Source organism: Mirounga angustirostris, unplaced genomic scaffold (assembly GCF_029215605.1).
Source record: "Mirounga angustirostris isolate CCGP_5_RB_7025 unplaced genomic scaffold, mMirAng1.0.hap1 SCAF_9, whole genome shotgun sequence".
NCBI lineage: Eukaryota > Metazoa > Chordata > Mammalia > Carnivora > Phocidae > Mirounga > Mirounga angustirostris.
The window spans coordinates 60,745,871-60,770,601 of record NW_026991717.1 but is presented as its reverse complement, the minus strand read 5'-3'; the positions used below and the strand labels follow the sequence as shown (position 1 = coordinate 60,770,601).

The following is a 24,731-nucleotide window of genomic DNA, read 5'->3' as shown; positions in this document are numbered from 1 at the left end:
CTTTCTCTGTCAAATAAGTAAATAAAATCTTAAAAAAATAAAAAAATAAAATAAAAACTCCAGATTTACATCCATCTTGTTTCCCCCATAACTCTTATCAATCAAACAATGTTAGGAATATTTTATCTTCCTATAAACAAAGACATACAAAGATGTTCCCTAATGTTTCATTATCTTCTTTAATTTTTTAAGGTCAAGCCTATGAGAAATTAAATTCTACCATCCCTCCACTGAGGTCATTTCAATTCTATGTGAATGAGATTCAATGTCTAATAAGAAGGTCCTATATTAAGACTCCTAAAGTTTCTACATTTCCACATTTGTTAAAAGTAACATGTAAGAAAACAAAAGTGACATGTAAGGAGGTAGCAAATGTCAACCACATAAACTGGTATGGAAAAAAAGCCTTTCTGAGAAATGAAATAAGTCAAATTACTTAATGAAGCCAATTTAGTTCTAGGAAACTATGGAAATTGGTCTGAATTCAAAGCAAAATGAACTTGGAACTGTCGTGGGAGATTATGCTTAGACCCCACCTTAGTCCAAAGACATCAAGAAATCGATGTTCCAGAGTCAGAGAAATGGTCTGGATCTGTTTCTCTGTGTGTCAGGAATACAATTAGGTTTAAGAACATGTAAAGCTTGTCCTGAGCCCAGCCCAGGAGAAAACACCTAACTAATGTCCTGAAATAGCTCCTGAACAGAACCAGTATCCTGAGGATCTGTCAGGTTAATTGAATGAAGACAGGCTGTTTGGGTTCAGATGTGAATTCTTACAATAAGCCCAGACCTATAATGACCTTCGGGAAAAGGGAGTAAGTTCTAGTGGTGCTGCTGCCCTTCAGGAAGTCACCTCACACTTGAATCTCTTTCATTATTCTAAAACATATTCAGGCAGATGGCAATTTTCTAGTGTATATCAAAAATCATATAGAAACCTAAAATGTATAGTTACTTACTATTCAGAATGTAATTTTTAAGACCCAAGAGTGATGGTGATAAGAAAATCAGGTAAGAAGTTATAAAAATGCCAAATAACAAGGGAGATGATTCTACCTACACTGAAAATAAACCAATAGTCACTTCATTATTATATGTAACTCCAAAAACATCAGCCAAATTAAATTCAGCAGTGTTTACAAAAATAACAGTCCACTGCTCTTTTGAGACTAGAGCTAAGGAATCCATGCACTTCTGAGCTTAACTCATCTTAGATTCAGGATATAAATGGATGTGTGTGTGTGTGTGTGTTATGAAAAAAGGGGTGACAATCTTGTACACATAAAAGATATAGGAACCACCAGACGGGAGAATCTATTTTCTTGAAAAAGATTCTGAGCACTTAACGATAAACTGCATAAAATACTCTCATATTAATATTTCTATAGCACTTAAAATTTCTAAAATATTCCTAAAACCATTTTTACGAATTCCATTTCATATCTATTTTAATTGGGTGCTATTATTTACACAAATGTCACAAATGAGAAAAAAACCTGGTCCAAAAAAGTCAGGGATAGGACTTAAGGATTTTGAAAATCATGCATGGCATAACACAGCCTACTGGCATGCACTGTACTCAAATGAAGTTTGGAAAAGAGTCTGCAAAAATATTATCTGATGAGACAAAAGGAGAAAAACCAAAGATCAATAGCCAGATGTAGAAAAAGGAAGACTAATATAGCTGAAAATAACTTCCTTAACCTTACACTGTAAGACACAAAAGCAATTTCCATATTTGGGACACTTCACAAACAGACTAAATCAATGATCCGCCAGTAAGCCATATGCATCTTTTATATCTTTAATTTCTATAATTTACAAACATCTCATTAAGGCATGAATTCACTCATGTCCTTTCTTCTGCTAACTGTGTAAGGTAACACCTTTTTACAGAACTAGAAAATGACCTCAGTATTTTCCATTTCTTTAATGTTAGTTTTACTAATGCCTACTACTCAGTTTGACTAACATCAGTCTCATTACTGTTTAGTTCAGATAAAGCAGCCTCATTATTTATAGTTATCCCATGTTTACAACTGGCCAGATAGCAAGAGACAATAAACTGCAAACTATTATTTACATTTAACTTATAAATAATTACCCTTTAACTTTCACCTAATTCAAGGATTGTATTAAGATAATAAAAACTTTGGGAAATCCAACATTCCTACCAAATAGCCTCTCTTCCAAATAAAAGGTATGTGATATATGAAATATCTAGATCTCATTTTGTTTTTTTGACAAATACTTTATGAGATATAGGTCGTAGAATAATTTATTGGTTTCTACTATTGCCAAGAGTAACGGAGTTATATGAACACATTCCTGGTCTATTAAAAAACTTAAATTTTAAACATTCACATTTCTTTGGGCCATTCAAATTCCCCAAAGACTTCTTTTGTTTAAAGCATTTTTATGTGATACTTTATACAAGTGTGGAAAATTATGAATAAAACCAAAACACTATTACTGAACCATGTTTTTAATATGTCAAATTTTATTTCTAGAAAGAGTGCACAGTAATGATAACATGTGAGTAATAACCCTACATGCTAACACAATGTCCCACTCTCTCACTCTTTACCCCTACTGCTTCTTCTGACCACATGTGTGTTGGTTACTATTGTTGAAGACGGTGCTGTAGTGTGACTTGGCTTATGGATGGGGGGCTGGCGGGAGGAGGAGTGGGGCAGGCAGCAGTCTGCTACACGGATGGGGAAAACTGAAAACCTGAAGCCTCAAGACCTAAGTAAACAAAAAGTAGAAGTTGCTTTTTCCCTTCCCTGTTATCCCACTCCTCAGAGACAGTCACTCCTCATTAATAGTTACAGTGTATTTAGTGGGATTGGAAACTCTTAAGAATTTTGTGGGGGTGCTAAAAATCATAGGCAAGCCACAACTACACCCAAAGATTAGAAGTCACAGAAAAGACAGACTGAAACAAAAATATCTTTGGCTGGTCTGTGATTACACACCACATACATGACTACAGGATTTCACGGTCCGTTTTCAAGCCTCTTCATGCAATATTGGAAGACAATTCAGGTTTGAATCTAGTTCAACTATTCCCAACTTCCATAACCTACAGATTTCTATCATAGCATCTCTAACACTTAAACTGAGTTTCCTCCCTCTACTAGCCTGAAGTCCCCTGAAAGCAGTGAGGAGACTCCCTGGGCTTTGAATTCTTTGATGCCTAGTCCAGTACTTGACACATAGGAAATGCTTGATAACTGTTGAACACGTGACTGACTTGGTCACTGGATGCTTGGGTCCTTTCCAAGAAGCCTCTCCCAAGGGGCAGTCCAGTCCGTTATTTGAACACTTCACAAATGGGCTTTCTTTACTTCCCAAATCAGACCATCCAACTTCTGATCTTTTCTGTTCACAGACTGAATTACACTATCATAGATAATTTCAGAGAAGTCACCGCATACAAACAAAACTTTTCTATCATTACAAGGACCAAATTTTCCAGATCAAAAATAGGTATCCGTGGTCAGATGGAGGACATGTGGCCACTCCCCAGTCAGGGTACATGCAGTCAATGCAGATTTCTCCTGCAAAATCCCTTTCAAGTTAATAGGTGGCAATTATTCCAGAAAGTCTTTACCTTTTCACATGATTAAAGTATACTATTAATACCTTCCATGGATCATTCCTTTTTTCAGTGGAGGCTCTTAGTAGCTCCATGAGCTTCCACATAGTCCCTCTAGTTTATACAAGGGCTCCAAACGGTCAGTGGAACACATTTCACTGGGAAAGCCATATGAAACTACTATTTCAAATAAGTTGTACCACTAAAATGTCTCTCAAGTTCTCACTGCAATTGTCATGGTTCAGTCCCTCATCGTATTTGCTTGGATGCCAAAGCCTCCTCACTGGCTGCTGCCACAGCCCATTTTCCCCCACTCAGCTCCCAAACAGCATGTTACTCCTCTCCCTCTATCTTGGCAGTTTCTTGTCCCACAGCCCACACACCTCAGCAGAGCTGGCCAATGCCCTTCATCACCTTACCTTCTGTAGCTCATCTTCAGCCTTTTTCCTTTGTCTTAAGGAAAGGGCACTTAGATTCTAGATCATTTAAACACTCTGAACTCCGGTGCTTTAAGCCTCTATGTCTCTGCACGTACTGTGTTCTCTGCCTAATGCCCCTGCATTTCTTCCGGCAAGCTAATTCATCCTTCAGAGTCCTCTTACTTTTGAAGTGCACCTTAATCTCCCCAGAAAAAGATTTTTAATTTTTATTTCCTCCCCAATTATGAAAGTAGTGTATTTTTAAAATTTCAGCTTTCATGGTAAAAAAAAAAATCAGAAAATAAAGAAAAGTTTCAACAATAAAACCCCCAATATCACACTCCTCAGTCCTAGGCAGATCCATCTGTGTCCTCACTTGTGTACACAGCTCCACCAGAATCGCTTCATGTTGTTTAAGGTAACTGTTAGACGTGGGCCTTCAGTGCCAACCTGGCAGGGTGGTACCAACTGATTATCCCTGGGGTATAGCATAAAGCCTGGAACTTAAGAGACACTGAATAGAACTGAAGGAATGAATTAAGGCAATGCAATCACTGCTGATCTGATTTTTGTAGGCCTGGCATTGGTACTCCTGTAAATAGTCAGAGGAATCCTCTTATTAGATGCTGACTACCAGACAGATCACACAAAAAAATTATGTGACTCCCTTTCTTTCTCTCCTGCTCCCACTGTGTGCATTATTATACACTCCCTTTCTTTTTCTCAATGGCTATGAAACAAGTCAATGAGAAAATTCCTTCAGTATGTTGATAATCCCCTGGTGTGGGGAACAGAACAGAGTCTACTCTACCAGCCACCTGCCTCTTTATAGATCATCTCACTGTCCTACAGCTTGGTCTCATCAGTGCTAAAAAGGACAATATTCCCTCTGCTTGCTCCATAGACTTGTTGTTAGGATCAAATATCAAAGTATTCTATGAAATATAAATGTAAGATAATATGGTAGCCAGTCTCTAAATGGCCCCCAATGACCTCTGCCTCCTGGTATTCATACCCTTGTATAGTCCGTCCCACATCGTAGCAGACGTGGTCTGCATGACCAACAGAAGGCAACAGAAGTGATGGTATGTCCCTTTTGAGATTAGGTTATAAAACAAACTATGGCTTCCATCATGGTGGAGGCTTCTTCACGCTACCACCACACCCCTCCCCCATCTCTGTCTCTTTCTCTCCTCACACTGTGGGAAAGCCAGCTGCCACGTCAAGAATGGAGAGGCCCACGTGGTGAGGAACCGAAGCCTCTGGCCAATAGCTACTGAGGAACTGAGGCCTGCCAACAGCCACTGAGTGTGCCTGGAAGTGGACCTTCCCATCCCAGTTGAACCTTACAATGATTTCAGCCCTAGCTGACAGCTTGACAGCAACCTCATGAGAGACCCTGAGCCAGAACCATTAGAGTGAGCCACTCCTGCGCTCTTAACCCTCAGAAACAGGGTGAAATAACTGTGTTGTTTAAAGCTGCTAAATTTGGGGTAATTTGTTACCCAGCAACAGGTAACATATTGGTGGTATTATTATTCCCCAGTCACATTTATACTGCTTCCAAAGGTAATATTAAAATGAAGCACTTCCACTTCTACATTACTTTTCAAATCCAACCTTCTCCCTACCAACAGTGATTACCCAATGTCACATAAAACTGGTCACATTCTTCCCTACAGTTCCTGTCATTCTGGACTAGTAGTTAGACCTCTTTTGGAAGCAGTTCATTTTCTTTTCTTTTTCATCTCTACCCTTGTTCGTTTATGCTAGCTTAATTTTGTCTCTTCATTTTCTAATCAAAACATAATCTAATATTTCTCCTGTAAGCCAAAAGTTGGTCTTATTTACTCCCTGTAAATCCATGTTGTTTAGCTTCTTTTTAGAAATGACCGACAGTGGGTAAATTTCAATACTGTTTACCCAAGGAAAAAAATTTAATTTCCAACACAGCCCCAAACCAATTTCTTTCAAATCTAGCAAATTTATCCATCTTTCAAAATATATTATCTAAAAAGTTTACACATGCTATTTGAAAATCAGCAGTTTCATGTGTAGGGATAAGGGAAGTCTGGACGAAGGCTCATAAATCTGCACTAAGAAATAAAGAGAACTAGGGGGTGCTAAAGTTCTCACTGGTTAGTTTATTATGCCAACTATGCCTGTAATATAGATAAACTTTTGCTTTGCCCATTTTTATAGTTCTTACATATTTTAAGACATCAGTATACTTTCCCTTCATAAAAGAGAAACAATCCTGAGTGAAAAAGATACAAACTAACAAAGTGTTTCCCATCAGAATATGTCTTAATTTAAAATATTCAGATAGCCCAGTAATATGGTTTAGCATATCATCCAAGCTAGAACATTATATTCAGAGTTGCAAGAGATATGGAGAAGCTAATTGGCAGTACTCCCTATTTAATGTGTCTGTAGTAAATTAGGGAATTAATAACGTCTGCTTTGCAAAAGTAAACTCTGAATTTAAGCCTCAAGAAGAGAATCAAGATAAATATATTTTTAATTCCCGCCCAAGTGAAGGCAATGGTAGGTTTATTACCTTAGACCTAAGTATACAAGTGATGTAGCTGTTATTTCTTTAGAGACCTTCTTCAGTTAAGAAAAATGCTTTTATTTAAAGATATCTGAAAATAAGATCAAACTCATAATATCAAATATATGAATACAAGTCTTTCAATAACTTGACAGAGAAAATGCTGCAGACAGTGTAAGAGAACCATGAGAAAAGTCTTTGTGGACAAAATACTGCTGATGGGAGAAGGCAAAAAATACTAGGAGAAGTGGAGCCAGGGCCGTAGAAGCGTCTTTGAAGGGAAGCATGCCAGGATGCGGTGAGCAAAATGCTTGAGTGGCAGTGAGTGCGCAGCAGGACAGAATTGCAGAAGAGAAGAAACTGAATGTGGGAGGAGGGAAAGAGGGAATGAAATAGGGAAGAGGAAAGGCGGGAGGAAAAAGGGATAAGGGGAAGGGAGGGAGGTGGCTTGATTTGTCCATAGGTTACCGTGTACAATTTGAAAAAGGATGCTCCTCAATGAGGAAACAGACCCACACGAAGACGCAGTTTGGTTAGCAACCTTTGGGCTAGAGGTCCAGCTGATAAGCTTTCTTTTGGAGGAGCTTTTCTTTTGCAGAGACTGGAGAGGAAGATTCAAAAGATTTCAGCCCCTACTTGTTCCCTTGGCTAGGCCACTTTATTCAGTGAACAACCTGTATAACTGTACAAAGCAGTCCTGCAAATGAAGGAAAGACTAACTCTGATGAAGAATGAGGCAGGCATTTATTTTACCATGTTGAAGTGCAGATGAATTCCTACAGAGCTATACACAAAACCAAATTTTGTCATCTTTTCTCACCGTTTCACACCTGCATTTGGAATTGTTTTCTAATAAAAAACATTTCAGCTTGGGGAACAATGTTGTTTCTGGTGAGCTGGAAGAGATGGCTGCTAGATCATTAGGGAATTTAAGGAAATCTGGTACTTGCACCCATGTAAGGACAGATGTACCTTTTTGGCTGGTGCCCAAAATCTGTGTACACAGTTCCTTACTGCCTCCATGTTTGGCTTTTCTGGGGATCCTGCTGCTCACAGTCGTAGGGGGATCACTGATCACTGACAGTAACAGGCTAACAGGCGTCTCTAGCTTAATGCCCAAACTGAGAGTAAAGAGGACGGTTTCTTCAAGATGTTCCTTTACAGAAGACCTTTATCACAATTGCTTTCAGCTACTTGTTAAAATGCAGACTCCTGGGCTCACTCTATCCCAGACCTCTTGAAGTAGAAGTTCTGGAAGAGAGGCCGGAACTCTGTATTTTAAACAACAGACATCAAAGTTGGAAAACTATGTTTAAGAGTAATGTAAAATATGGGGCACCTGGGTGGCTCAGTCGGTTAAGCGACTGCCTTCAGCTCAGGTCATGATCCTGGAGTCCCGGGATCGAGTCCCGCATCGGGCTCCCTGCTCAGCAGGGAGTCTGCTTCTCCCTCTGACCCTCCTCCCTCTCATGCTCTCTATCTCTCATTCTGTCTCAAATAAATAAATAAAATCTTAAAAAAAAAAAAAAAGAGTAATGTAAAATATGACAAATTTCTGTGTGGAGATTACAAAAAAAGGCAAAGAGAATCAAGCCTAGCCAAGTGTACCCTATAAAGTATAAACCACATATGCCTTCCTCACCAGATTTATAACGTAGAGATTCAAAATCTCTAGAATTACAAATCCTTAAAGTCATAGCTAAATGCCTAGATAGATAGCTCGTGTGGTCTAATTACAGATGTTATTCTGAAATTAGGTTATAATGACACTTCATGTGTTGAGTTGTTGTCCTGACAGGAAAGCTCGCCTGTTTTGAGAAATTTCACACTGGATGACTGACTCTAGAACTTAGTCCAGACATCACTCCCTATCCCCATCTGCCAAACTTAGGCATCTGCTGAACAATCTTAGTTGATCAACTGTTCATTCTTTTTTAACAGCACATTGAGCAGGTAACAGAAAAATAACTGGAACAAATCTCTTACCGCTGTGAGGGGTCCTTCTGCTTGCGCCTCCATCGGACTTGTGGGTGTCACTGCAATAAACGGGCCAGCAGCCTGGAGTTCTAGCCTATCCGTATACTGTTCCGAAGCAGCAGTGGCAGGGCACTCCCCAGAAAGTGCTAGGACCACACCTGAGGGTTCTTTCTTTAAATGATCGCTTTCTGCCCAAGGACCCAGTAGGAGCTTCTCATCTTGAGGCGATTCCTCTAGGACTTGAAGTACTTCAGGTTCCTCATCAGAAGGGCTTCCAGTTGTTTTATGGCCTAAAGCCTCATTTGTCCTAAAATCCCGAAGGTCCTGCTCCTTGTCCACAATCACCCATTCTTTGGAATCAACCTCCTGCTTGCAGGAGCTCAAGTTAACTGCTATAAATCCATTGCTGGCACCGCCATCTGCCTGTTCAGGGGTGTTGGCAGAGGCAGGCTTTGAAGCATCTGGAAGATATTCTTCATCATAGTGCCAGATGTGGTCAGTACGGGACACGGCAGGAACACAAGGCTTATGAAGCAGAGCAGGGAGAAGAGATTCCTTTCCTGCACTGGACTCTTTCTGCATTTTCTCCAGGCTTAAAAAAAAGACAGAAGTTACTCATTTGCCCTAGGAAAATATTTATTACATAAATTATAAGCTCTATACAGACCTAATATTCACACACAGATGAGAGAATATATAAATAAAGCATAAGGAAAGTTTCACAGGCTGATAATGTTCTTCTCCACCTGTTATAACCTGGTTTTGGAAGATGGGACCCCTGGGAGGAAGATGGCTCTCCTGCTGTCGGGCAGGGGACAAGCCTCATCAGGTTGCCTGATGGGATCTCTTTCACCTTTTCTTTGCCAATTCAATCACACTGCTCTCTGCTCTCTCTGAGGGACTGAGGCAGAATTGAGCCAAGGGGATTTTGCTTCACCAGAAGCCCTATAAAAGGAAATGAAGAAGCTAGTATAGGAAAGGAAATGGAGAAGCTAGGCAAATACTTCATGTGTTTTGTCTTCAGAGATGTATGTAAATGCAGACTCATTCAAGTAAACTCCAAAGGCAGAAATTTTAAGAAAAGCTACTACACCTGCTCCAGCGCGCCCAGCGCCCTATGTACACAGTGGGGCACACAGCAGTGGGGCGGTGGGCACGGTGGCGTGCAGGAAGCTTCAAGACGTATTGTCAGTTGGAGTGGATTAAAAGGCAGTTGACACGGTATACGAATCTGCCTGCTAGCCGAGGGGCAGGCAGTGGTGTGACCATTTGGCTGCACTTACTTCTACGAACTGACCTCATCGTCAGGGAAGCACTTGAAGCGATAGGTTTTTTTCTTTCCAAGTGTGTAATTAGGTGCTTCAATTCCTTCAACGGTTTCCTACTCATTCTAGGTTCTGGCCTGAGTTCATTTTCTTAGATAACTTCTGTTTTCTCAACTCTGTCTTTTTTCTTAGCTCTTCCCACAGCAGGGACTCTCTTTTTAGTTCCATTCTTTTATTAAACTAATTCTTTACCAAACTAAGCTTTTTTCCTTATTGCATTTAAATAACTATATAAATCCTAAATTCCTAATCTTAGCCACAGCTCGAAATGTTTAAGCACTGCCTCAACTCGATTCCATTCTTTTGATCATATTAATGTATAGATTCAAGTTTCTATCATGTAGCTGTGAGGCTGAATGATTACATGGAAGGAAGAATACACATATATGAAGGACTGTCAAAAATGGAAGCTAGATTAGATTAGGCTGAATTATCTTGGACACAGTAACTACCATGTCAGTCAAATACATGGTCCTTCTAACCCTAACATTTCATTGCCAATAGCAGCCACCAGGATGTACATTGAAGGGTGGGTGACTATCACTAGTCACTCAGCTCTTCATATTACTGCAGCCTTCTATAATTCATAACTATGTCCCAAATTCTTTCTAAAGTTTCATTTCTGTCTTCTGTTATCAAAATTTGGGAATAATGGGACTTATAAACATGAATTATAGTTATTACCTATGTATAGCTCTCTGAAGTTCCACCTTTCCTTCTTTCTAGGAAGAAATGATAAACTTATTTGTGTCTATTTTCCCTACAGTACTAACTCATAAAAGGCCTTCATTAAAGTGAATCGAATTGCCTGTCCCTTGTGTATAAATTACTTGTTTACCTCCTTCACATACTCCCCTCCTTCCTCTCTCATACCTTCTTCATCATGCACTCTTCAACTCTACACTGCATCTTCTCATTCCAATAAAAGAGATCCCTTACAAAGTGAATTCAAAATGTTCATTTAACTTATACCTGGTGTCATAAAGTTACCAGCTCCCACTGCTCAGCTCCCAAAGCCAAAGGTTTTGTTACAGAACTTGTAACAATTTTATAAGACAATTCACATTAAGAATCACAATGATAATTAAAAATATGGATGGAGATGAGAATTTAATCAAATCAGTAATACAAAAATGCAAAAATTTCTTATTTGAAAGACTATGTAATAGAAATTCATAATGATGATGATGATGATGGTAATTACAGTATCTTAGTAGCTTTAAAGAAAAAGGAAAAGTATTTTATACCAGGTCTCAAGAAACTTGTCAGTATCTGGCTTTGGCTCCAGTGTAAGACGTTTTTCCAGCTCAAAGCTGTGGATGGAACGTAACTTCCGCACCAATGGAACATCTCTGTCTGGCTGAGTAATCTCTGAGCGGACACGAACTGGTGAACCAAGGCTTGGAGCATTCAGAATACCGTTTACTTGACCATGGCTGTTCTCTTCTTCGGTAGCAGCCTAGACAAAATATAAAAGAAAACCATGAAAAACATTCAGGTGACTCTATGTGTAGCAATCATTGAAGTCTTTCAAAATAATATAAGCAAAGGCTTGGGAGGTGTTTTCAGAAATCATGATATTTTGGATAGTTGACATCATTACATACTTGTCTACTAACCCTTCATAAAATGAGTTTTCTTAATTTATTCTTAGTTCAGTATTATTTTAGTTTTTTATATTTGTGGTACAGAGATAAACAGTCTAAAAATGTTTACCCACCTTGACTTTTTGTATTATGTCTAATGAGATGCTTGCAGGACTCCATTCCTCTAAACTAAAAATAAAACCTGGAAAGGTTTTCTTGGAGACACAAGTGGTCTCACAAGAGGTAGGATGGGTCACCAAGCCTGAATATCCCCTCTTATTCCCTCTCTAAAAGTGAAAAACCAAACAAAAACAAGAAAACCTGGAACTAGAAAAATTAGGAGCTGGGTAGAGAAGGAGGAGGTTGAACATGATGCAGCTCTGAGCAGTGGGGTTGCCTAAGGACAGATCCCTCAGCAATACACTTACCAGAGAAATTAAACCTGATCCCAGTAGTGGGGTGAGAGAGGGAAGTCTGGTATGTCTCTTCTGATTAGAGACCCACAGAAGATGCCGAACTGGTCTCAAATTGGGGGTCTACTCTGGCTACCAGCAGAAGCAGAAGGCAATCTCTGAAGGAAGGCTTCCCAATCCCCAATTTAGGTCTACAGGACTGCTACCAATTATTAACTAATAAGTAAAACACTAAAGATAGTCAAACACAAGAAGGCATGCCCATGACTAAGAGCAGAAATAACTTTTATTTATTTATTTATTTTTTAAGATTTTACTTATTTATCTGACAGAGAGACACAGCCAGAGAGGGAACACAAGCAGAAGGAGAGGGAGAAGCAGGCTTCCTGCGGAGCAAGGGAGCCTGATGCGGGGCTCGATTCCGACCTGAGCCAAAGGCAGACACTTAACGACTGAGCCACCCAGGCGCCCCAGAAATAATAACTTTGAGAAAAACATTTAAAACTCCCTAAGACATGAGGGGCACCCGGGTGAGACAGTCAGTTAAGGGTCTGACTCTTGGTTTCGGCTTAGGTCGTGATCTCAGGGTCATGAGATTGAGACCTGCATGGGCTCTGTGCTCAGTGTGGAGTCTGCTTAGGTTTCTCTCTGCCTCTGCCTCTTTCTTCCCTCCTCTCTCACTCTCTCTTTCTCGCTCTCTTGCAAATAAATAAATCTTTAAAAATAAGAATCTCCCAAAGACATCAGATATTAAACTTAAGATACAGAATACAGAACAGTTATGCATAATATGTTTAAATAAATAAAGGTCATTATCACAAAGATCAACAAGGGATTATATGGAATTAACTGATGAATTTAATATGAAATATTCAATTAACAAGTTAAACATCAAATTACCCAGAAAAAGCCAAAGTTATTAATCAGTGAACTAGAACACATAGCAAAAGAAATTACTTACAATGAAGCACAGTAAGGAGAAGAAAAATATGAAAAAAAAATTTATAACAGAATGAAAAAGCGTACATTTACTTAGATTCCCAGGATGAGAGAACAAAAAGAATGAATTAGTGGCAATATTTTGGTAGGGAATAGCTGTACATCTCCCAGAAATGATACGAAACTATGAATCAAAAATTCAGGAAACAAGATATTCTAAGCTGGATAAATAAAAAGAAATGTAAGCTGACGCACAGGGTAGTTACAACGCAGAACACCAAAGACAAAGAGAAAAATTAAAAAGTAGCTGGGGAGCAAAGACAGAGGGCAATGAATCATCTAGAAAGAAAAAAAAATTAAGAGTACCAGACTTTTGAACACCAATAATTGAACCCAGAGGAAAAGTAACTGTCAGTCAAAAACTCTGAATCTAGTATGAATTCTCTTTATTTTTTTAAAATCTTTTATTTTTTTTTAAAGATTATTTATTTATTTATTTGACAAAGAGAGACAACAGCGAGAGAGGGAATACAAGCAGGGGGAGTGGGAGAGGGAGAAGCAAGCTTCCCGCTGAGCAGGGAGCCCGATGTGGGGCTGGATCCCCAGACCCTGGGATCATGACCTGAATCAAAGGCAGATGCTTAATGAATGAGCCACCCAGGCGCCTTTAGTATAAACTCTCTTTAAAGAATGATGCTGGGCAACCTTCTCAGGTCCCCTCCCTCCTCGGAAGCTTTGTACTATCACCTTGCTATCATTCAATAAACCTTGCTTTGCTGCCCCCCCCAAAAAAGAATGATGTTAAAATATACATTTACAATTAAGTAGAAATTTAAAGAGTCCTCCCAAAAGACCTCAACTAAAGGAACTTCTAATAGAAATACTTCAGGAAGAAGACAAGCCCAGGACTTCCAAAAATGCAAGGATATGGTAAACATCTTTGAAAAATCCAGACAAACATCACTGATATAAAAAAAAAAACCAAACAGTATCGGGGCACCTGGGTGGCTTAGTTGGTTAAGTGTCTGACCCTTGGTTTTGGCTCAGGTCTTGATCTCAGGGTCGTGAGATCAAGCCCTGCATAAGGCTCTGCACAGAGCTTGGAGCCTGCTTAAGATTTTCTCTCTCCCTCCCACTCTGCCCCTCTCCCACCCCCTCTCCTTCTCAAAAAAACCCCCCAAAAACCCAACAACACTAATAATCTAATTTGAGTAATGTTTTTGAAAAGGAAGGAATTGGGGCACCTGGGTGGCTCAGTCAGTTAAGCAACTGCCTTCAGCTCAGGTCATGATCTCAGGGTCCTGGGATCGAGTCCCACATCGGGCTCCCTGCTCAGTGGGGAGTCTGCTTCTCCCTATGCTTCTCCTTCTGCCTCTCTCTCTCTCTCTCAAATAAATAAATAAATAATCTTTAAAAAAAGAAAAAGAAAAGGAAGAAATTAACATATAGAAGAGAACGAAATACAGATTAAATAGTGATGATGGGTAAAAGAAACTAAAGTCAGCTCCATGTCAAGGGCCATTTCACAATCTCATACACACAGATACCCATGTGGGCTGGCAACTGAGAATGTCACTCGAGATTTTTTACTGTAAGAACAGTTTTTGCTTCTGGTGCAATAAAGACAGCCACAGTTGACATTATAAAAATCCGATACTGACACTTTTTGCCTACTTTTCACTACTTATTCCTAATTATTATTAGTCTAGATAAGGCTTTTTCTTTTTTCTTAATAGTTTATTTTTCTTTAAAAATTTTTTTTATTTTAATTCAATTTAGTTAACATATAGTATATTATTAGTTTCAGGTGTAGAATTTAGTGATTCATTAGTTGCATACAACACCCAGTGCTCATCACAAGTGCCCTCCTTAATGCCCATCACCCAATTACCCCAGCCCCCCCACCTCCCCTCCAGCGACTCTCAGTTTGTTTCCTATAGTTAAGAGGCTCCTATGGTTTGCCCCCTCTCTGTTTTTATCTTATTTTTCCTTCCCTTCCTCTATTCCATCTCGTCTTTCTTAAATTCTATAAGAGTGAAATCATCTGGTATTTGTCTTTCTCTGACTGATTCATTTTACTTAGTACAATACCCTCTAGTTCTATCCACGTCATTGCAAATGGCAAGATTTCATTCTTTTTCATGGCTGAATAATATTCCATCACACACCCCCACACACACACACACACATCTTCTTCATCCATTCATCTGCTGATGGACATCTGGGCTCTTTCCATATTTTGGCTATTGTGAACATTGCTGCTATAAACATCAGGGTGCATGTGCCCCTTTGGATCACTATGTTTGTATCCTTTGGGTAAATACCCAGTAGTGCAATTGCTCGGTCATAAGGCAGTTCTATTTTTAACTTTTTGAGGAACCTCCATACTGTTTTCCAGAGCGGCTGCGCCAGCTTGCATTCCCACCAACAGTGTAACAGGGTTCCAGAGAGGGCTTTTTCAATAACCAGACCACAGTGTAGCACGTCACATCTATGCAGAGAATGTTTTTACAAAGTGACTCCCATGACTGAATGTATATACTGTTAATTTTTCTAATTATTAAGTTTAACAATATAGTATATATACTGTCTGAAGACAGGCCAAGCTCCTCAGAATTGATCATGGAAAATTCTTTTTAAGATACATTTCATAAAGCATGACTAGCCAACTTTCTATCATGTTAAAAGGTATGAGCCCAAAGTCTCATTTTACACCTATAAATTTAACTTCCATCCCAACTAAACCTTTATAAAATCATAGGAAACACCAAAAGCTAACTGGTTCATAATTCACTGCCCCTCCATTCCCATTTATCTTCATCTTATCTTCTATGAAAATGGAAATGACAAGGACAGTAAAATCAAAAAGAAACTTGGAGATAATCTGCCCAAGATTACTAAAAATTAACCATTTAATTCAGAAATCTGTATCTCTCCCCTTACAAGTGGTACTGCTTACAATCCTAAAGAAGAAAAAATCATGTCAATTATTCAACATCCACTTTGTCAGCTTGTGATCAGTTCGATGCTTTCTACTTCTAGCTCTCACTTCCCCACCTCCACTTCAGACAATTTTCAGAATGGGTACTCCTAGTTCCATAGGCCCACAGAGTCTTGTCATATTATTTAGAAAGACTATTAACTTCTGACCTATAGATGTCTCTTCTTTTAGTCTCAGTGTTATTTTTTTTTAAATGCTTTCATCTTTTCCAAAATACAAAATGAAAATTAATGTTCAGTGTCTATATCTGAGTGGTATGGGCAAAATTAGCCAAGATGTTGTAACTACAAATATATAAATCACCAGCAATACAATGTTCTAACTATTTCTCATTCAAAATTAAGAATCATGATACTTTGCTACAGCAACAGAAGAAAAATATTAAGCACTTAGGAAAGATAACCCCTCCTATGCAAGAAATACGCACCTTACAAATCCCAAGCCTTATCTTGTTCCTGTTGGCGTCCATCTCTTCCCAGACATCCTTCTCCTGGGGACGTGGGTGTCCCAAAGATCCTGGCAATTTATCTGGTGACACACCAACAGGGATGCCATTCTCCCCATCACTAAGCTGCTCATCTGGAAACACCTCATCTGTATTTTCTCGAAGCAAGTCTCCTGGGATGGGCGTGGCATTGGCAATTCTAAAAATGTGGGGTGAAAAAAATGTAGAACTTAAAAACACCAGGATCAAAAATTACTATGAGACTATCCTACATTTTGTTTCTGGACTTAAATGATCAAGTCTATATATAATTAAAAGACTAAAACAAAGGCGCCTGGGTGGCTCAGTTGGGAGCTCAGCGGGAGGCCTGCTTCTCCCTCTCCCACTCCCCCTGCTTGTGTTCCTGCTCTCACGGTCTCTCTCTCTCTCTATGTCAAATAAATAAATAAAATCTTTTTTTTTAAAAAAAGAGTAAAACAAAACCTCAGAAACTTAAACCATGCCAATTCTACAAAATAGAACTATTTTGGGGGGGCAGAGGGGCAGAGTCAGAGGGAGAGAGAGAATCTTAAGCAGGCTCCACACCCATTGTGGAGCCCAATGCAGAGCTCGCTCCCACAACCCTGTGATCATGACCTGAGCTGAAATCAAGAGTCGGATACTTAACCGACTGAGCCACCCAGGTGCCCCAAAACTTCTATTTTTGATTAGGAAAATTTTCAGGCTGATCTAAAAATACAAATTTTAATCCAGTAACTCACTGATTTAAGAATCACTTTAAAAGTTAGAAATATTTGGTCTATTTTCTAATAAGTCTTTGTCAATTTTAATATTTTCTACTCTTTACCCATTTCTTGCTGCAAGAGTAACAAAAACTATAAACAGAAAAATGTCAAGTGTCATAATGACATAAGCAGGTATGAGACCAGTTATATATATATTTTAAAGATTTTATTCATTTGACAGAGAGAGACACAGCAAAGAGGGAACACAAGCAGGGGGAGTGGGAGAGGGAGAAGCAGGCTTCCCACTGAGCAGGGAGCCCGACATAAGGCTCGATTCCAGGACCCTGAGATCATGACCTGAGCTGAAGGCAGATGCTTTATGATTGAGCCTCCCAGGGGCCCCAGTTATATTTTTTTAATAGTGTAAAATGTACATTTGCTTCTTCATTTACAGACTTTTGACAAGTATCTACTATATGCAAGGCTTTAGGGACATAAAGAGGAGAAAGGAAATTCTTGCCCTCTGGGAAAAACTAGAAATACTGTAACTATACAGAACAAATACAGAACTGCATGAACTGACCAGGAACAAAATAAAAAAAATATTAATTGACATTCATTGATATATTTCTTTCAAAGTAATTTCATGTCCTATTTATATAACTCATCTCTCCCTTAGACTTCTGGCTTGTGAGGAGCTTTTTCCAGTTCTCAGCTATCACTCATTAAGTGCTCAGGTCCCCGTCAGCTCTAATGTTCTATAGCTCTACTTTGTACACTAGTTTGTTTTGTTTTTAAATATTGCTGACTGAACACAATATTTACCACACAGTGAAATATTTTCTTAGATGTGATCTGGAATGTCTAAAAGTAGAAAAAAGCAGTTTTCAGTAGACTATCCTGACACACACAATTATTCTGAGTGGTAAAACAGGCATCTTCTCAGTGAGCCACTCCAAGGGTAAGAGCTACACCCTGGCCCAGGTATCATCAATATGTCATATTGTGAGGACAAGTCATTTTGCAGGGACTTGTTCCGCCCGAGTTGATGACCCTCACTATCATCTTTCCCTATTGGGTCAACAGTAGAAGATGAAACTCTTACTGATATGTTATAGGTATAATTTAGAAAAGCACTGATAATAGCCCCCGGGGAAAAAAAAACCCTTATAGCCCTGTAAAGCAGTTCTTGTAGTTCTGACACTGGGAACATACTGAAAAGGGAGTTTGAAAGAAAAGAAAAGAAAAGAAGAAAAGAAAAGAAAAGAAAAGAAAAGAAAAGAAAAGAAAAGAAAAAAGAAAAGAGAAGAAAGAAAGAAAGAAAGAAAGAAAGAAAGAGAAAGAAAGAAAGAAAGAAAGAAAGAAAGAAAGAAAGAAAGAAAGAAAGAAAGAAAGAAAAAGGAAGGACGGAAGGAAGAAAGAAAAATAGAAAAGGTAGTTTATAGCCTAAAATAGTTCATGTGAAAGGATTTATTATAAAAGTAATTAAAGTTCAAAAGTAAATAAAGTTGATAAAGTTCATAAATAATACTCTCATGTATACTTTTGCACTCATTCGACTCCTGAATGTAGGATAATTTTTCTGGGAAGGAATTTCTTTCTTTCCATATCTCAAACTGCAGATTTGGATCAGAGAGCCGGTGAGGAGCACTAAAAGATTTTTCAGATAGAAGTTCAATATACTTTACTGATTGATGCATTACAGTGGACACTAACATAGATGTGCTACACAGTAATCCAAATGTTCACTGAAAGAATTCCCTCTATTCCTGAGGAAAGGGAATGGCAAAAGAATCAATATCTGAATTCAGGAAAGTCAGTCTACTAGCCCCACATTTTTTCCCATTTTAATCAGTATTCTTCCAAATCCTTTTTTCCCTATGCCTAGCTAATACTCTGCTTCTTTCCAACTACGCCAATTCCTTGGCATTTCCTTCTCCACTCCTGAGGAAATAAAAGCACACCCCTACCTATGAACTGCTTCTATTCTTACTCTCTCCTAGTTTCCCCCTTCTCTCTGATACTACACACTTCAAGGGGCTCTCACATCTTCCCCACACGGGCTCGCTTCCACATGACTCAGGTTCCTCTCTGCATTTATTCCCCCATTTTTACTCCTTACATAATTACTATTTTCTTCTTTCTCCTATAACTCTGATCCAAATCTGGGAGTTTGAGATATGGAAAAAAAGAAATTCCTTCCCAGAAAAATTATATTACATTCAGGAGTCGAATGAGTGCCTAAGTATATGTAAGAATATTATTAGCACATGGTCTGTGTTGGGTCTTTGCAGATAAGGTATAAATTACAGAAGCAGATTAAGGGAAAAAAGTAAGGACATAAACAGAAGAATTGGAGAGATGTCAGGAAAAGTAGGAAGAACGGACGGACATCCTTTTCACACTCCCTTGCCCATACTCTAAGGCAAGGGCTGACCAACTAGGGCTGTGGGCCAAATCTGACCTGCTCAGCTGCTCACCTATTTTCGTAAACCAGGTGGTATGGCACGGAGTCCTGCTCCTTCATTTACACACTGTGTGAGGCTGCGGTTGCACTTCCAGGCAGCGGCAGTGGTGGCAGAGAGAGCAGAGCCCGCAGCTACTTATCTGGCCCTTACACACCAGGTTTGCTGAAGAATCAGCGCTTTGATTCAGAGGTCAGCAAATGCACTCACTTCTTAAATGGTAGGCCTGGGGGCCTAATACTTTTCAGGCAGATACAGTGACAGATGCTAAAACTTGTGGGCAAAATTATGATGAAACACAAAGCTTGTATGAATTGTCTCAAAGTTATCTTCCCACAAAATACTTACTACTTAGAAAGGGAAAGATAGTCACTTCACAGTGGAGAAACTAACATCACCCTAGCCAGATTAACAACATCAATACCATCTGTAATAGGACATACTGACATTATGTAGAACTCCTTATTTAATACCATAAATTTCCCTCTGATCTTAGCTTTAAATGTAAAAAAGAGTAGCTTGATAGGTTTCTAAGTTTCCAGAAGGAAGGGCCTTTGACATGTTTTTGTTGGAAATTTCTAGTTCTTATTGCAATGTGATCAGATAGTATAATACTTCTGCTTTATGGAACTACTTATACGCTTTCTTGGTGACCTAATAACTGATCAATTTTTATAAATGTTCCAGAGGCACTTGAGCAGAAGGCACAAGCTCTATCAGCAGGGTGTAGAGTTAAAGAAATATGCATAACACCCATCTTATTGGTCATATTTTTTGTCTATTTCTTATTCTTCGTTCACTTGATCTATCTTGTACTGAGTTACATATTAAGATCTCCAATTACTTGTGTGTTTCTAGCTATGCCCCCCTGAAACTCCTGTAGTGTTGCTTCCTAAAGGTGACTAATGGAATTCTTGGGACTAAATATTAATAAACATTTGTGAATTGCAGCATTTAGCATTAAAAAGTATCCTTCCATCTTCGTAACTTGTTTTATTTCGGCTTGAATTCTATTTGTCTGATATCAGGATCATTAATTCTCCTCTTACAGCTCCCATTTTTCCCATATATATTTATTCATCCCTTACTGAAATATTTTTAGGTGTGTCTCTTGTATATAGCATATGTATTTAACTATAAAGCCAAACTGAAAATCTTTTTAATAGATGAGTTAAGCCCATGTATATTTATTGCTATGAATGTTTGGTCTCAACTGTGACACAGTATTTGATGATTATATGTATTTTGTTATATTTGCTATATTTCTTTCTCTACAAGATGGATCTTCTTCACACTCTCACTTCTAAACGTTTTTTCTTTCTTTTTTTGGGCACTTTAGGTTTGCCTGTTTGTTCTAATGGTATACTTTGGACATATACCTTTTAAAATGCTCTTAGTCCCGTTTTCTTACTTCACCTTGCCACTGAGTTTCTCAGCTTTAACTGGTATTGTCTTGTTTTCCTCCTTTAGGGACTTAAAAGAGTGTTACCCCTCCCTCTCTCTACATTCCATTTACACTACTTTCTCTCTAGTCCTTTTAATTATTTTTTGGGGGGGGAGGGGCAGAAGGAGAGAGAGAATCTTAAGCAGACTCCACACTAAGTGTGGATGTGGATGCGGGTCTCGATCTCACCACTCTGAGATCGTGACCTGAGCCGAAATCAAGAGTCGGACACTTATTGGCCTGAGCCACCCAGCGCTCCTCTAGCCCTTTTAAATGATTTATTTTATTTTCATTCTCTTAGGGCTTTTATCCCCTCTGCCTTTATTCAATGCCCTTTATTAAATCTTCATTTGAGCCTGCTCTCCTTTGTGCACTTTATAATTTTTTCACTTCTAAGACATCTTTTTCTTCCATTTTTTTCCCGACCTCAATCAACTCTCATTTCTTCCTCTCTCTCTTCTCCTTTTCCTTTTTCTCCCATCCCCCTCTACTCTGTGGTCGATTTCTTAGTTTTTAACTGTCCAATTCAAGGTAGTTATCCCTATCTTCAAATGCACAAGTATATTAACTTCTATTTGGGGTTTTATTTTACAGTTTTCTTCTCCTTCATGGCCGCTTCTCTGAGAGGACATTTCCTTAGCATGAATTAGATTTTCTCTTCTGATTTTTTTCAATAACATTTTATGGATCTTTGAAATCTTTTTCTTGTTCATTTTTATGGTTTAGAGTATTTCATGAGATCTGTAGTTTAATTAGTGCCCTCTTCTGTCAATGTAGCAAAGTCCAAACAAGTTGGGGGATTTTTGTTTGTCTTTATGGTCAGAGAGACACAGTATCCTCTGATTTTATAGTTCTCCCTTTTGTAGGCAAATTTTATTTCCCCTTTTGCCCTTCTGTGATTACTGATGTATCGCCTTCAGCTTGAAATTCATCCTTTTTGCCAGTTCTGTGAAAGCAGACCTGAGCCCTTTCTGTATTTTCCTTTGCCAGCTAGCATTGGAGCTCTATCAGTAGAGGGCACTGGAGAGACACTGCAGGAGGACAGTGTTCTGCTCTGAGCTCCAGTGTGCAGCTTGGCCAGTTTGCCCAGCACAAGGAACCTGCCACATCCCAGCATCCTCAGCACCTGGCTCTCGCAGCTCGAGGACAGCAGCAATCAACAGCTTCCCTGAGCAATCCCCGCTATTTAGAAGAAAGCAAATAGCTTTTTCTGCCACCCCAGGGAACAGATTTCCATTAAGTTCCAGAGGGCAGATTTTCAGCAAATTCTACCAGGCATCAGAGTGACTTCCCTGCCATCCAGTGAGCAATGGACATACGCTCTCCAACAAGGTCAGGACCTCAGCCCTGGGGTCGGGCTAGCAGAGCTCTTTCTTGGATGCTTAATCTCAGCCCCAGGAGCAGGAGCTGTACTTTACATTTGCTATTCCTCCTATTAGTCTAGCCCACATTACTCCAATTAGCTAATAATTCCTTGTATCATCTTCCCCTGTTCAAATTACTATGTAGTTTCTCTCTCCTGATCGGACCCAAACGCATATATGTTTTTTCCTTCACTGCTCAACTGATAAAAGGCATTTTCTCCTTTCTTTTTTGTCTTTTTTCTTCTTTCTTTCTTCCAGAAGCTATATATTTTGAATCATGCCTATTTTTACCTCTCTGTAGTTCATGATCTAATCTACCCAAACACTCTCTAATAATTACATTTGTAGGATGGGATTAGTTTATCTGGTGTTGGCTTAAGATCAATCTTAAGTCCTATTTCTAATTCGCTTCCTCTGCATGGTTTTTATTGATCTGCCTTTATAAAGCCTTGGGGCAGAGCTGAGTGAGGCAGGAGCATGAGAGAGTTGGTTTTGGTTCCTCTTTTTACTTATTTTGGAGTTTAGGCTAGGTATCCTTTGTCTTCAAATTATGTTGAGGACATGGTTTTTGTGTAGCTTTACTCTTCCTTTCTTGTTATTGTTTTATTTTAGGAGGAAACATTGGGAGATGGGTACTTACACTGTCTTCACTGACTTCAGTTACCCTGAAGTCCTTATCACCTGGATTTCTACAAGTTTGAGACTTACCTACTTCTAACAAGAATCAAAGGAGGAGGAGGACAAAGGCACGAAAACAAGAATCAAAATTTCTAGACAGGATCCAGCTCTGTTACTAGTATTTACCAAAGTTAGATGATTCACTCAGCCAGTGTTAGGATTATCTCCTAATTTGTTTGTTTTTTTAAAAGATTTTATTTATTTATTTTAGTGAGTACTTTAAACAAACCTATGTGACTATTCTAATATAGCTAGTCAGTGTCCCTCACTTAAGAACTCTGAGACTAGCTAATCAGGATATCATACCCAGTTAAACAAGTCCATGTAAGCTTTTCTGATTCAATAAGCTCTAGTGATCCCAAATTTCAATATAAAATCAAAACAATGGATTAGTGATAAACTGCCCCAATTATATGATGATTTTTCCCTATTTACTTTTTTCTTCATTAACCAAACATTTTAAAGCAACCAGAGCAGGCAAAAATGGACCAGGAAAAAAAAAAGGATGACCCCCCCCAATTTATTTAATAACAAACAAAAGCAACTGTATTTAATACATGTATAGAAGAAAACAAACAAAAAAACACAAGATGATGGAAATACATGATAACCTGTTCCTAATACACTTTGTAAATTAAATCACTTTCTTTTTTTTAAGATTTTATTTATTTATTTGAGAGAGAGAGAATGAGAGAGAGCACATGAGAGGGGGGAGGGTCAGAGGGAGAGGCAGACTCCCCGCCGAGCAGGGAGCCCGATGCGGGACTCGATCCAGGGACTCCAGGATCATGACCCGAGCCGAAGGCAGTCGCTTTAACCAACTGAGCCACCCAGGCGCCCCTAAATCACTTTCTTAGAGGAACAAGCTACATGTGTTGTTCATACTAAAACATAGTAAAGTTGGCTCATTCTTTCCAGGGTCCCATATATTCTTTAGAAGTAAATGCAAACAGGGCACCTGGGTAGCTCAGTCGGTTAAGCATCCGACTCTTGATTTCAGCTCAGGTCATGATCTCAGGGTCATGGGACAGAGCCCTGCTACGGGCTCCATGCTGGGTGGAGAGTCCACTTGGGATTCTGCCTATCCCTCTCCTTTTTCCCCTCCCCCCGGCTCGCTCTCTCAAGTAAATAAATAAACCTTAAAAAAAAAAAAAAGAAGCAAATGCAAACAACTCCTCCTCATTTCAAAGAAAACCCACTGCAAATATGACATCAACAGGTCATACAAGCTCAAAGTTCCCATTTCAAAGTATGATCTGTAAATACTTTCTAAGAAAAGTAAATCCGAACAAAGACATATATAAAAGCAATGTTAATGCAAGGAAATCCATAGGCTTTCTCCTGTGTCTTAGCATTTTGTCATCTGAAGGAGCCACAGGAAATAAAAGCTATCTCTGCGAATGTAGTGCATCTAAGAAAGCCACTGTTCAATGATCTGCGCAGGACGTACCCGATCGCTGCGGGGGTCAGGCGGGTGTGCAGCTGGGGGGTGGTGGAAGTAGTGGTGGTCGTCAGGGAGCCATCCGTTCCAGTCTTCTCCCAGTCAAAAGGATCACTCTCAACTACTCCAAGGGTCTTGGTGCTGTTGTCAAACACGGATGTCAGAAGCTAGGCCATAAAGAAAAAAGCTAGAGTAAGCTAACAATAAACGATGTCATTTTATTCTTTAAGAGAAAGCCGCCAGACTCACTAATTAATTCTGTAGTAGGATTAAAAAAAAAAAAAACAGATGGTACAAATAGGGTTCTGAATAAGGACTATATGTGGATGACGATACTGAATAAATACTGATTTT

The 24,731-nt window shown here is 39.0% G+C and overlaps 1 protein-coding gene across 4 annotated transcripts in view; it reads right to left on the bottom strand.

Moving 5' to 3' along the window:
- The window catches only part of TTBK2 (tau tubulin kinase 2), a 150,662-nt gene that overhangs the window by 11,618 nt on the left and 114,313 nt on the right, over positions 1 to 24,731 (bottom strand). For all 4 annotated transcript variants that reach the window (XM_054513569.2, XM_045900257.3, XM_064570584.1 and 1 more), the window contains 4 exons: positions 24,387 to 24,544; positions 16,243 to 16,459; positions 11,124 to 11,335; positions 8,561 to 9,143 (listed from right to left, as the gene is read on the bottom strand). In XM_054513569.2, the coding sequence (XP_054369544.1) occupies positions 8,561 to 9,143; positions 11,124 to 11,335; positions 16,243 to 16,459; positions 24,387 to 24,544 (1,170 nt within the window). The remainder of the gene's footprint in view (positions 1 to 8,560; positions 9,144 to 11,123; positions 11,336 to 16,242; positions 16,460 to 24,386; positions 24,545 to 24,731) is intronic.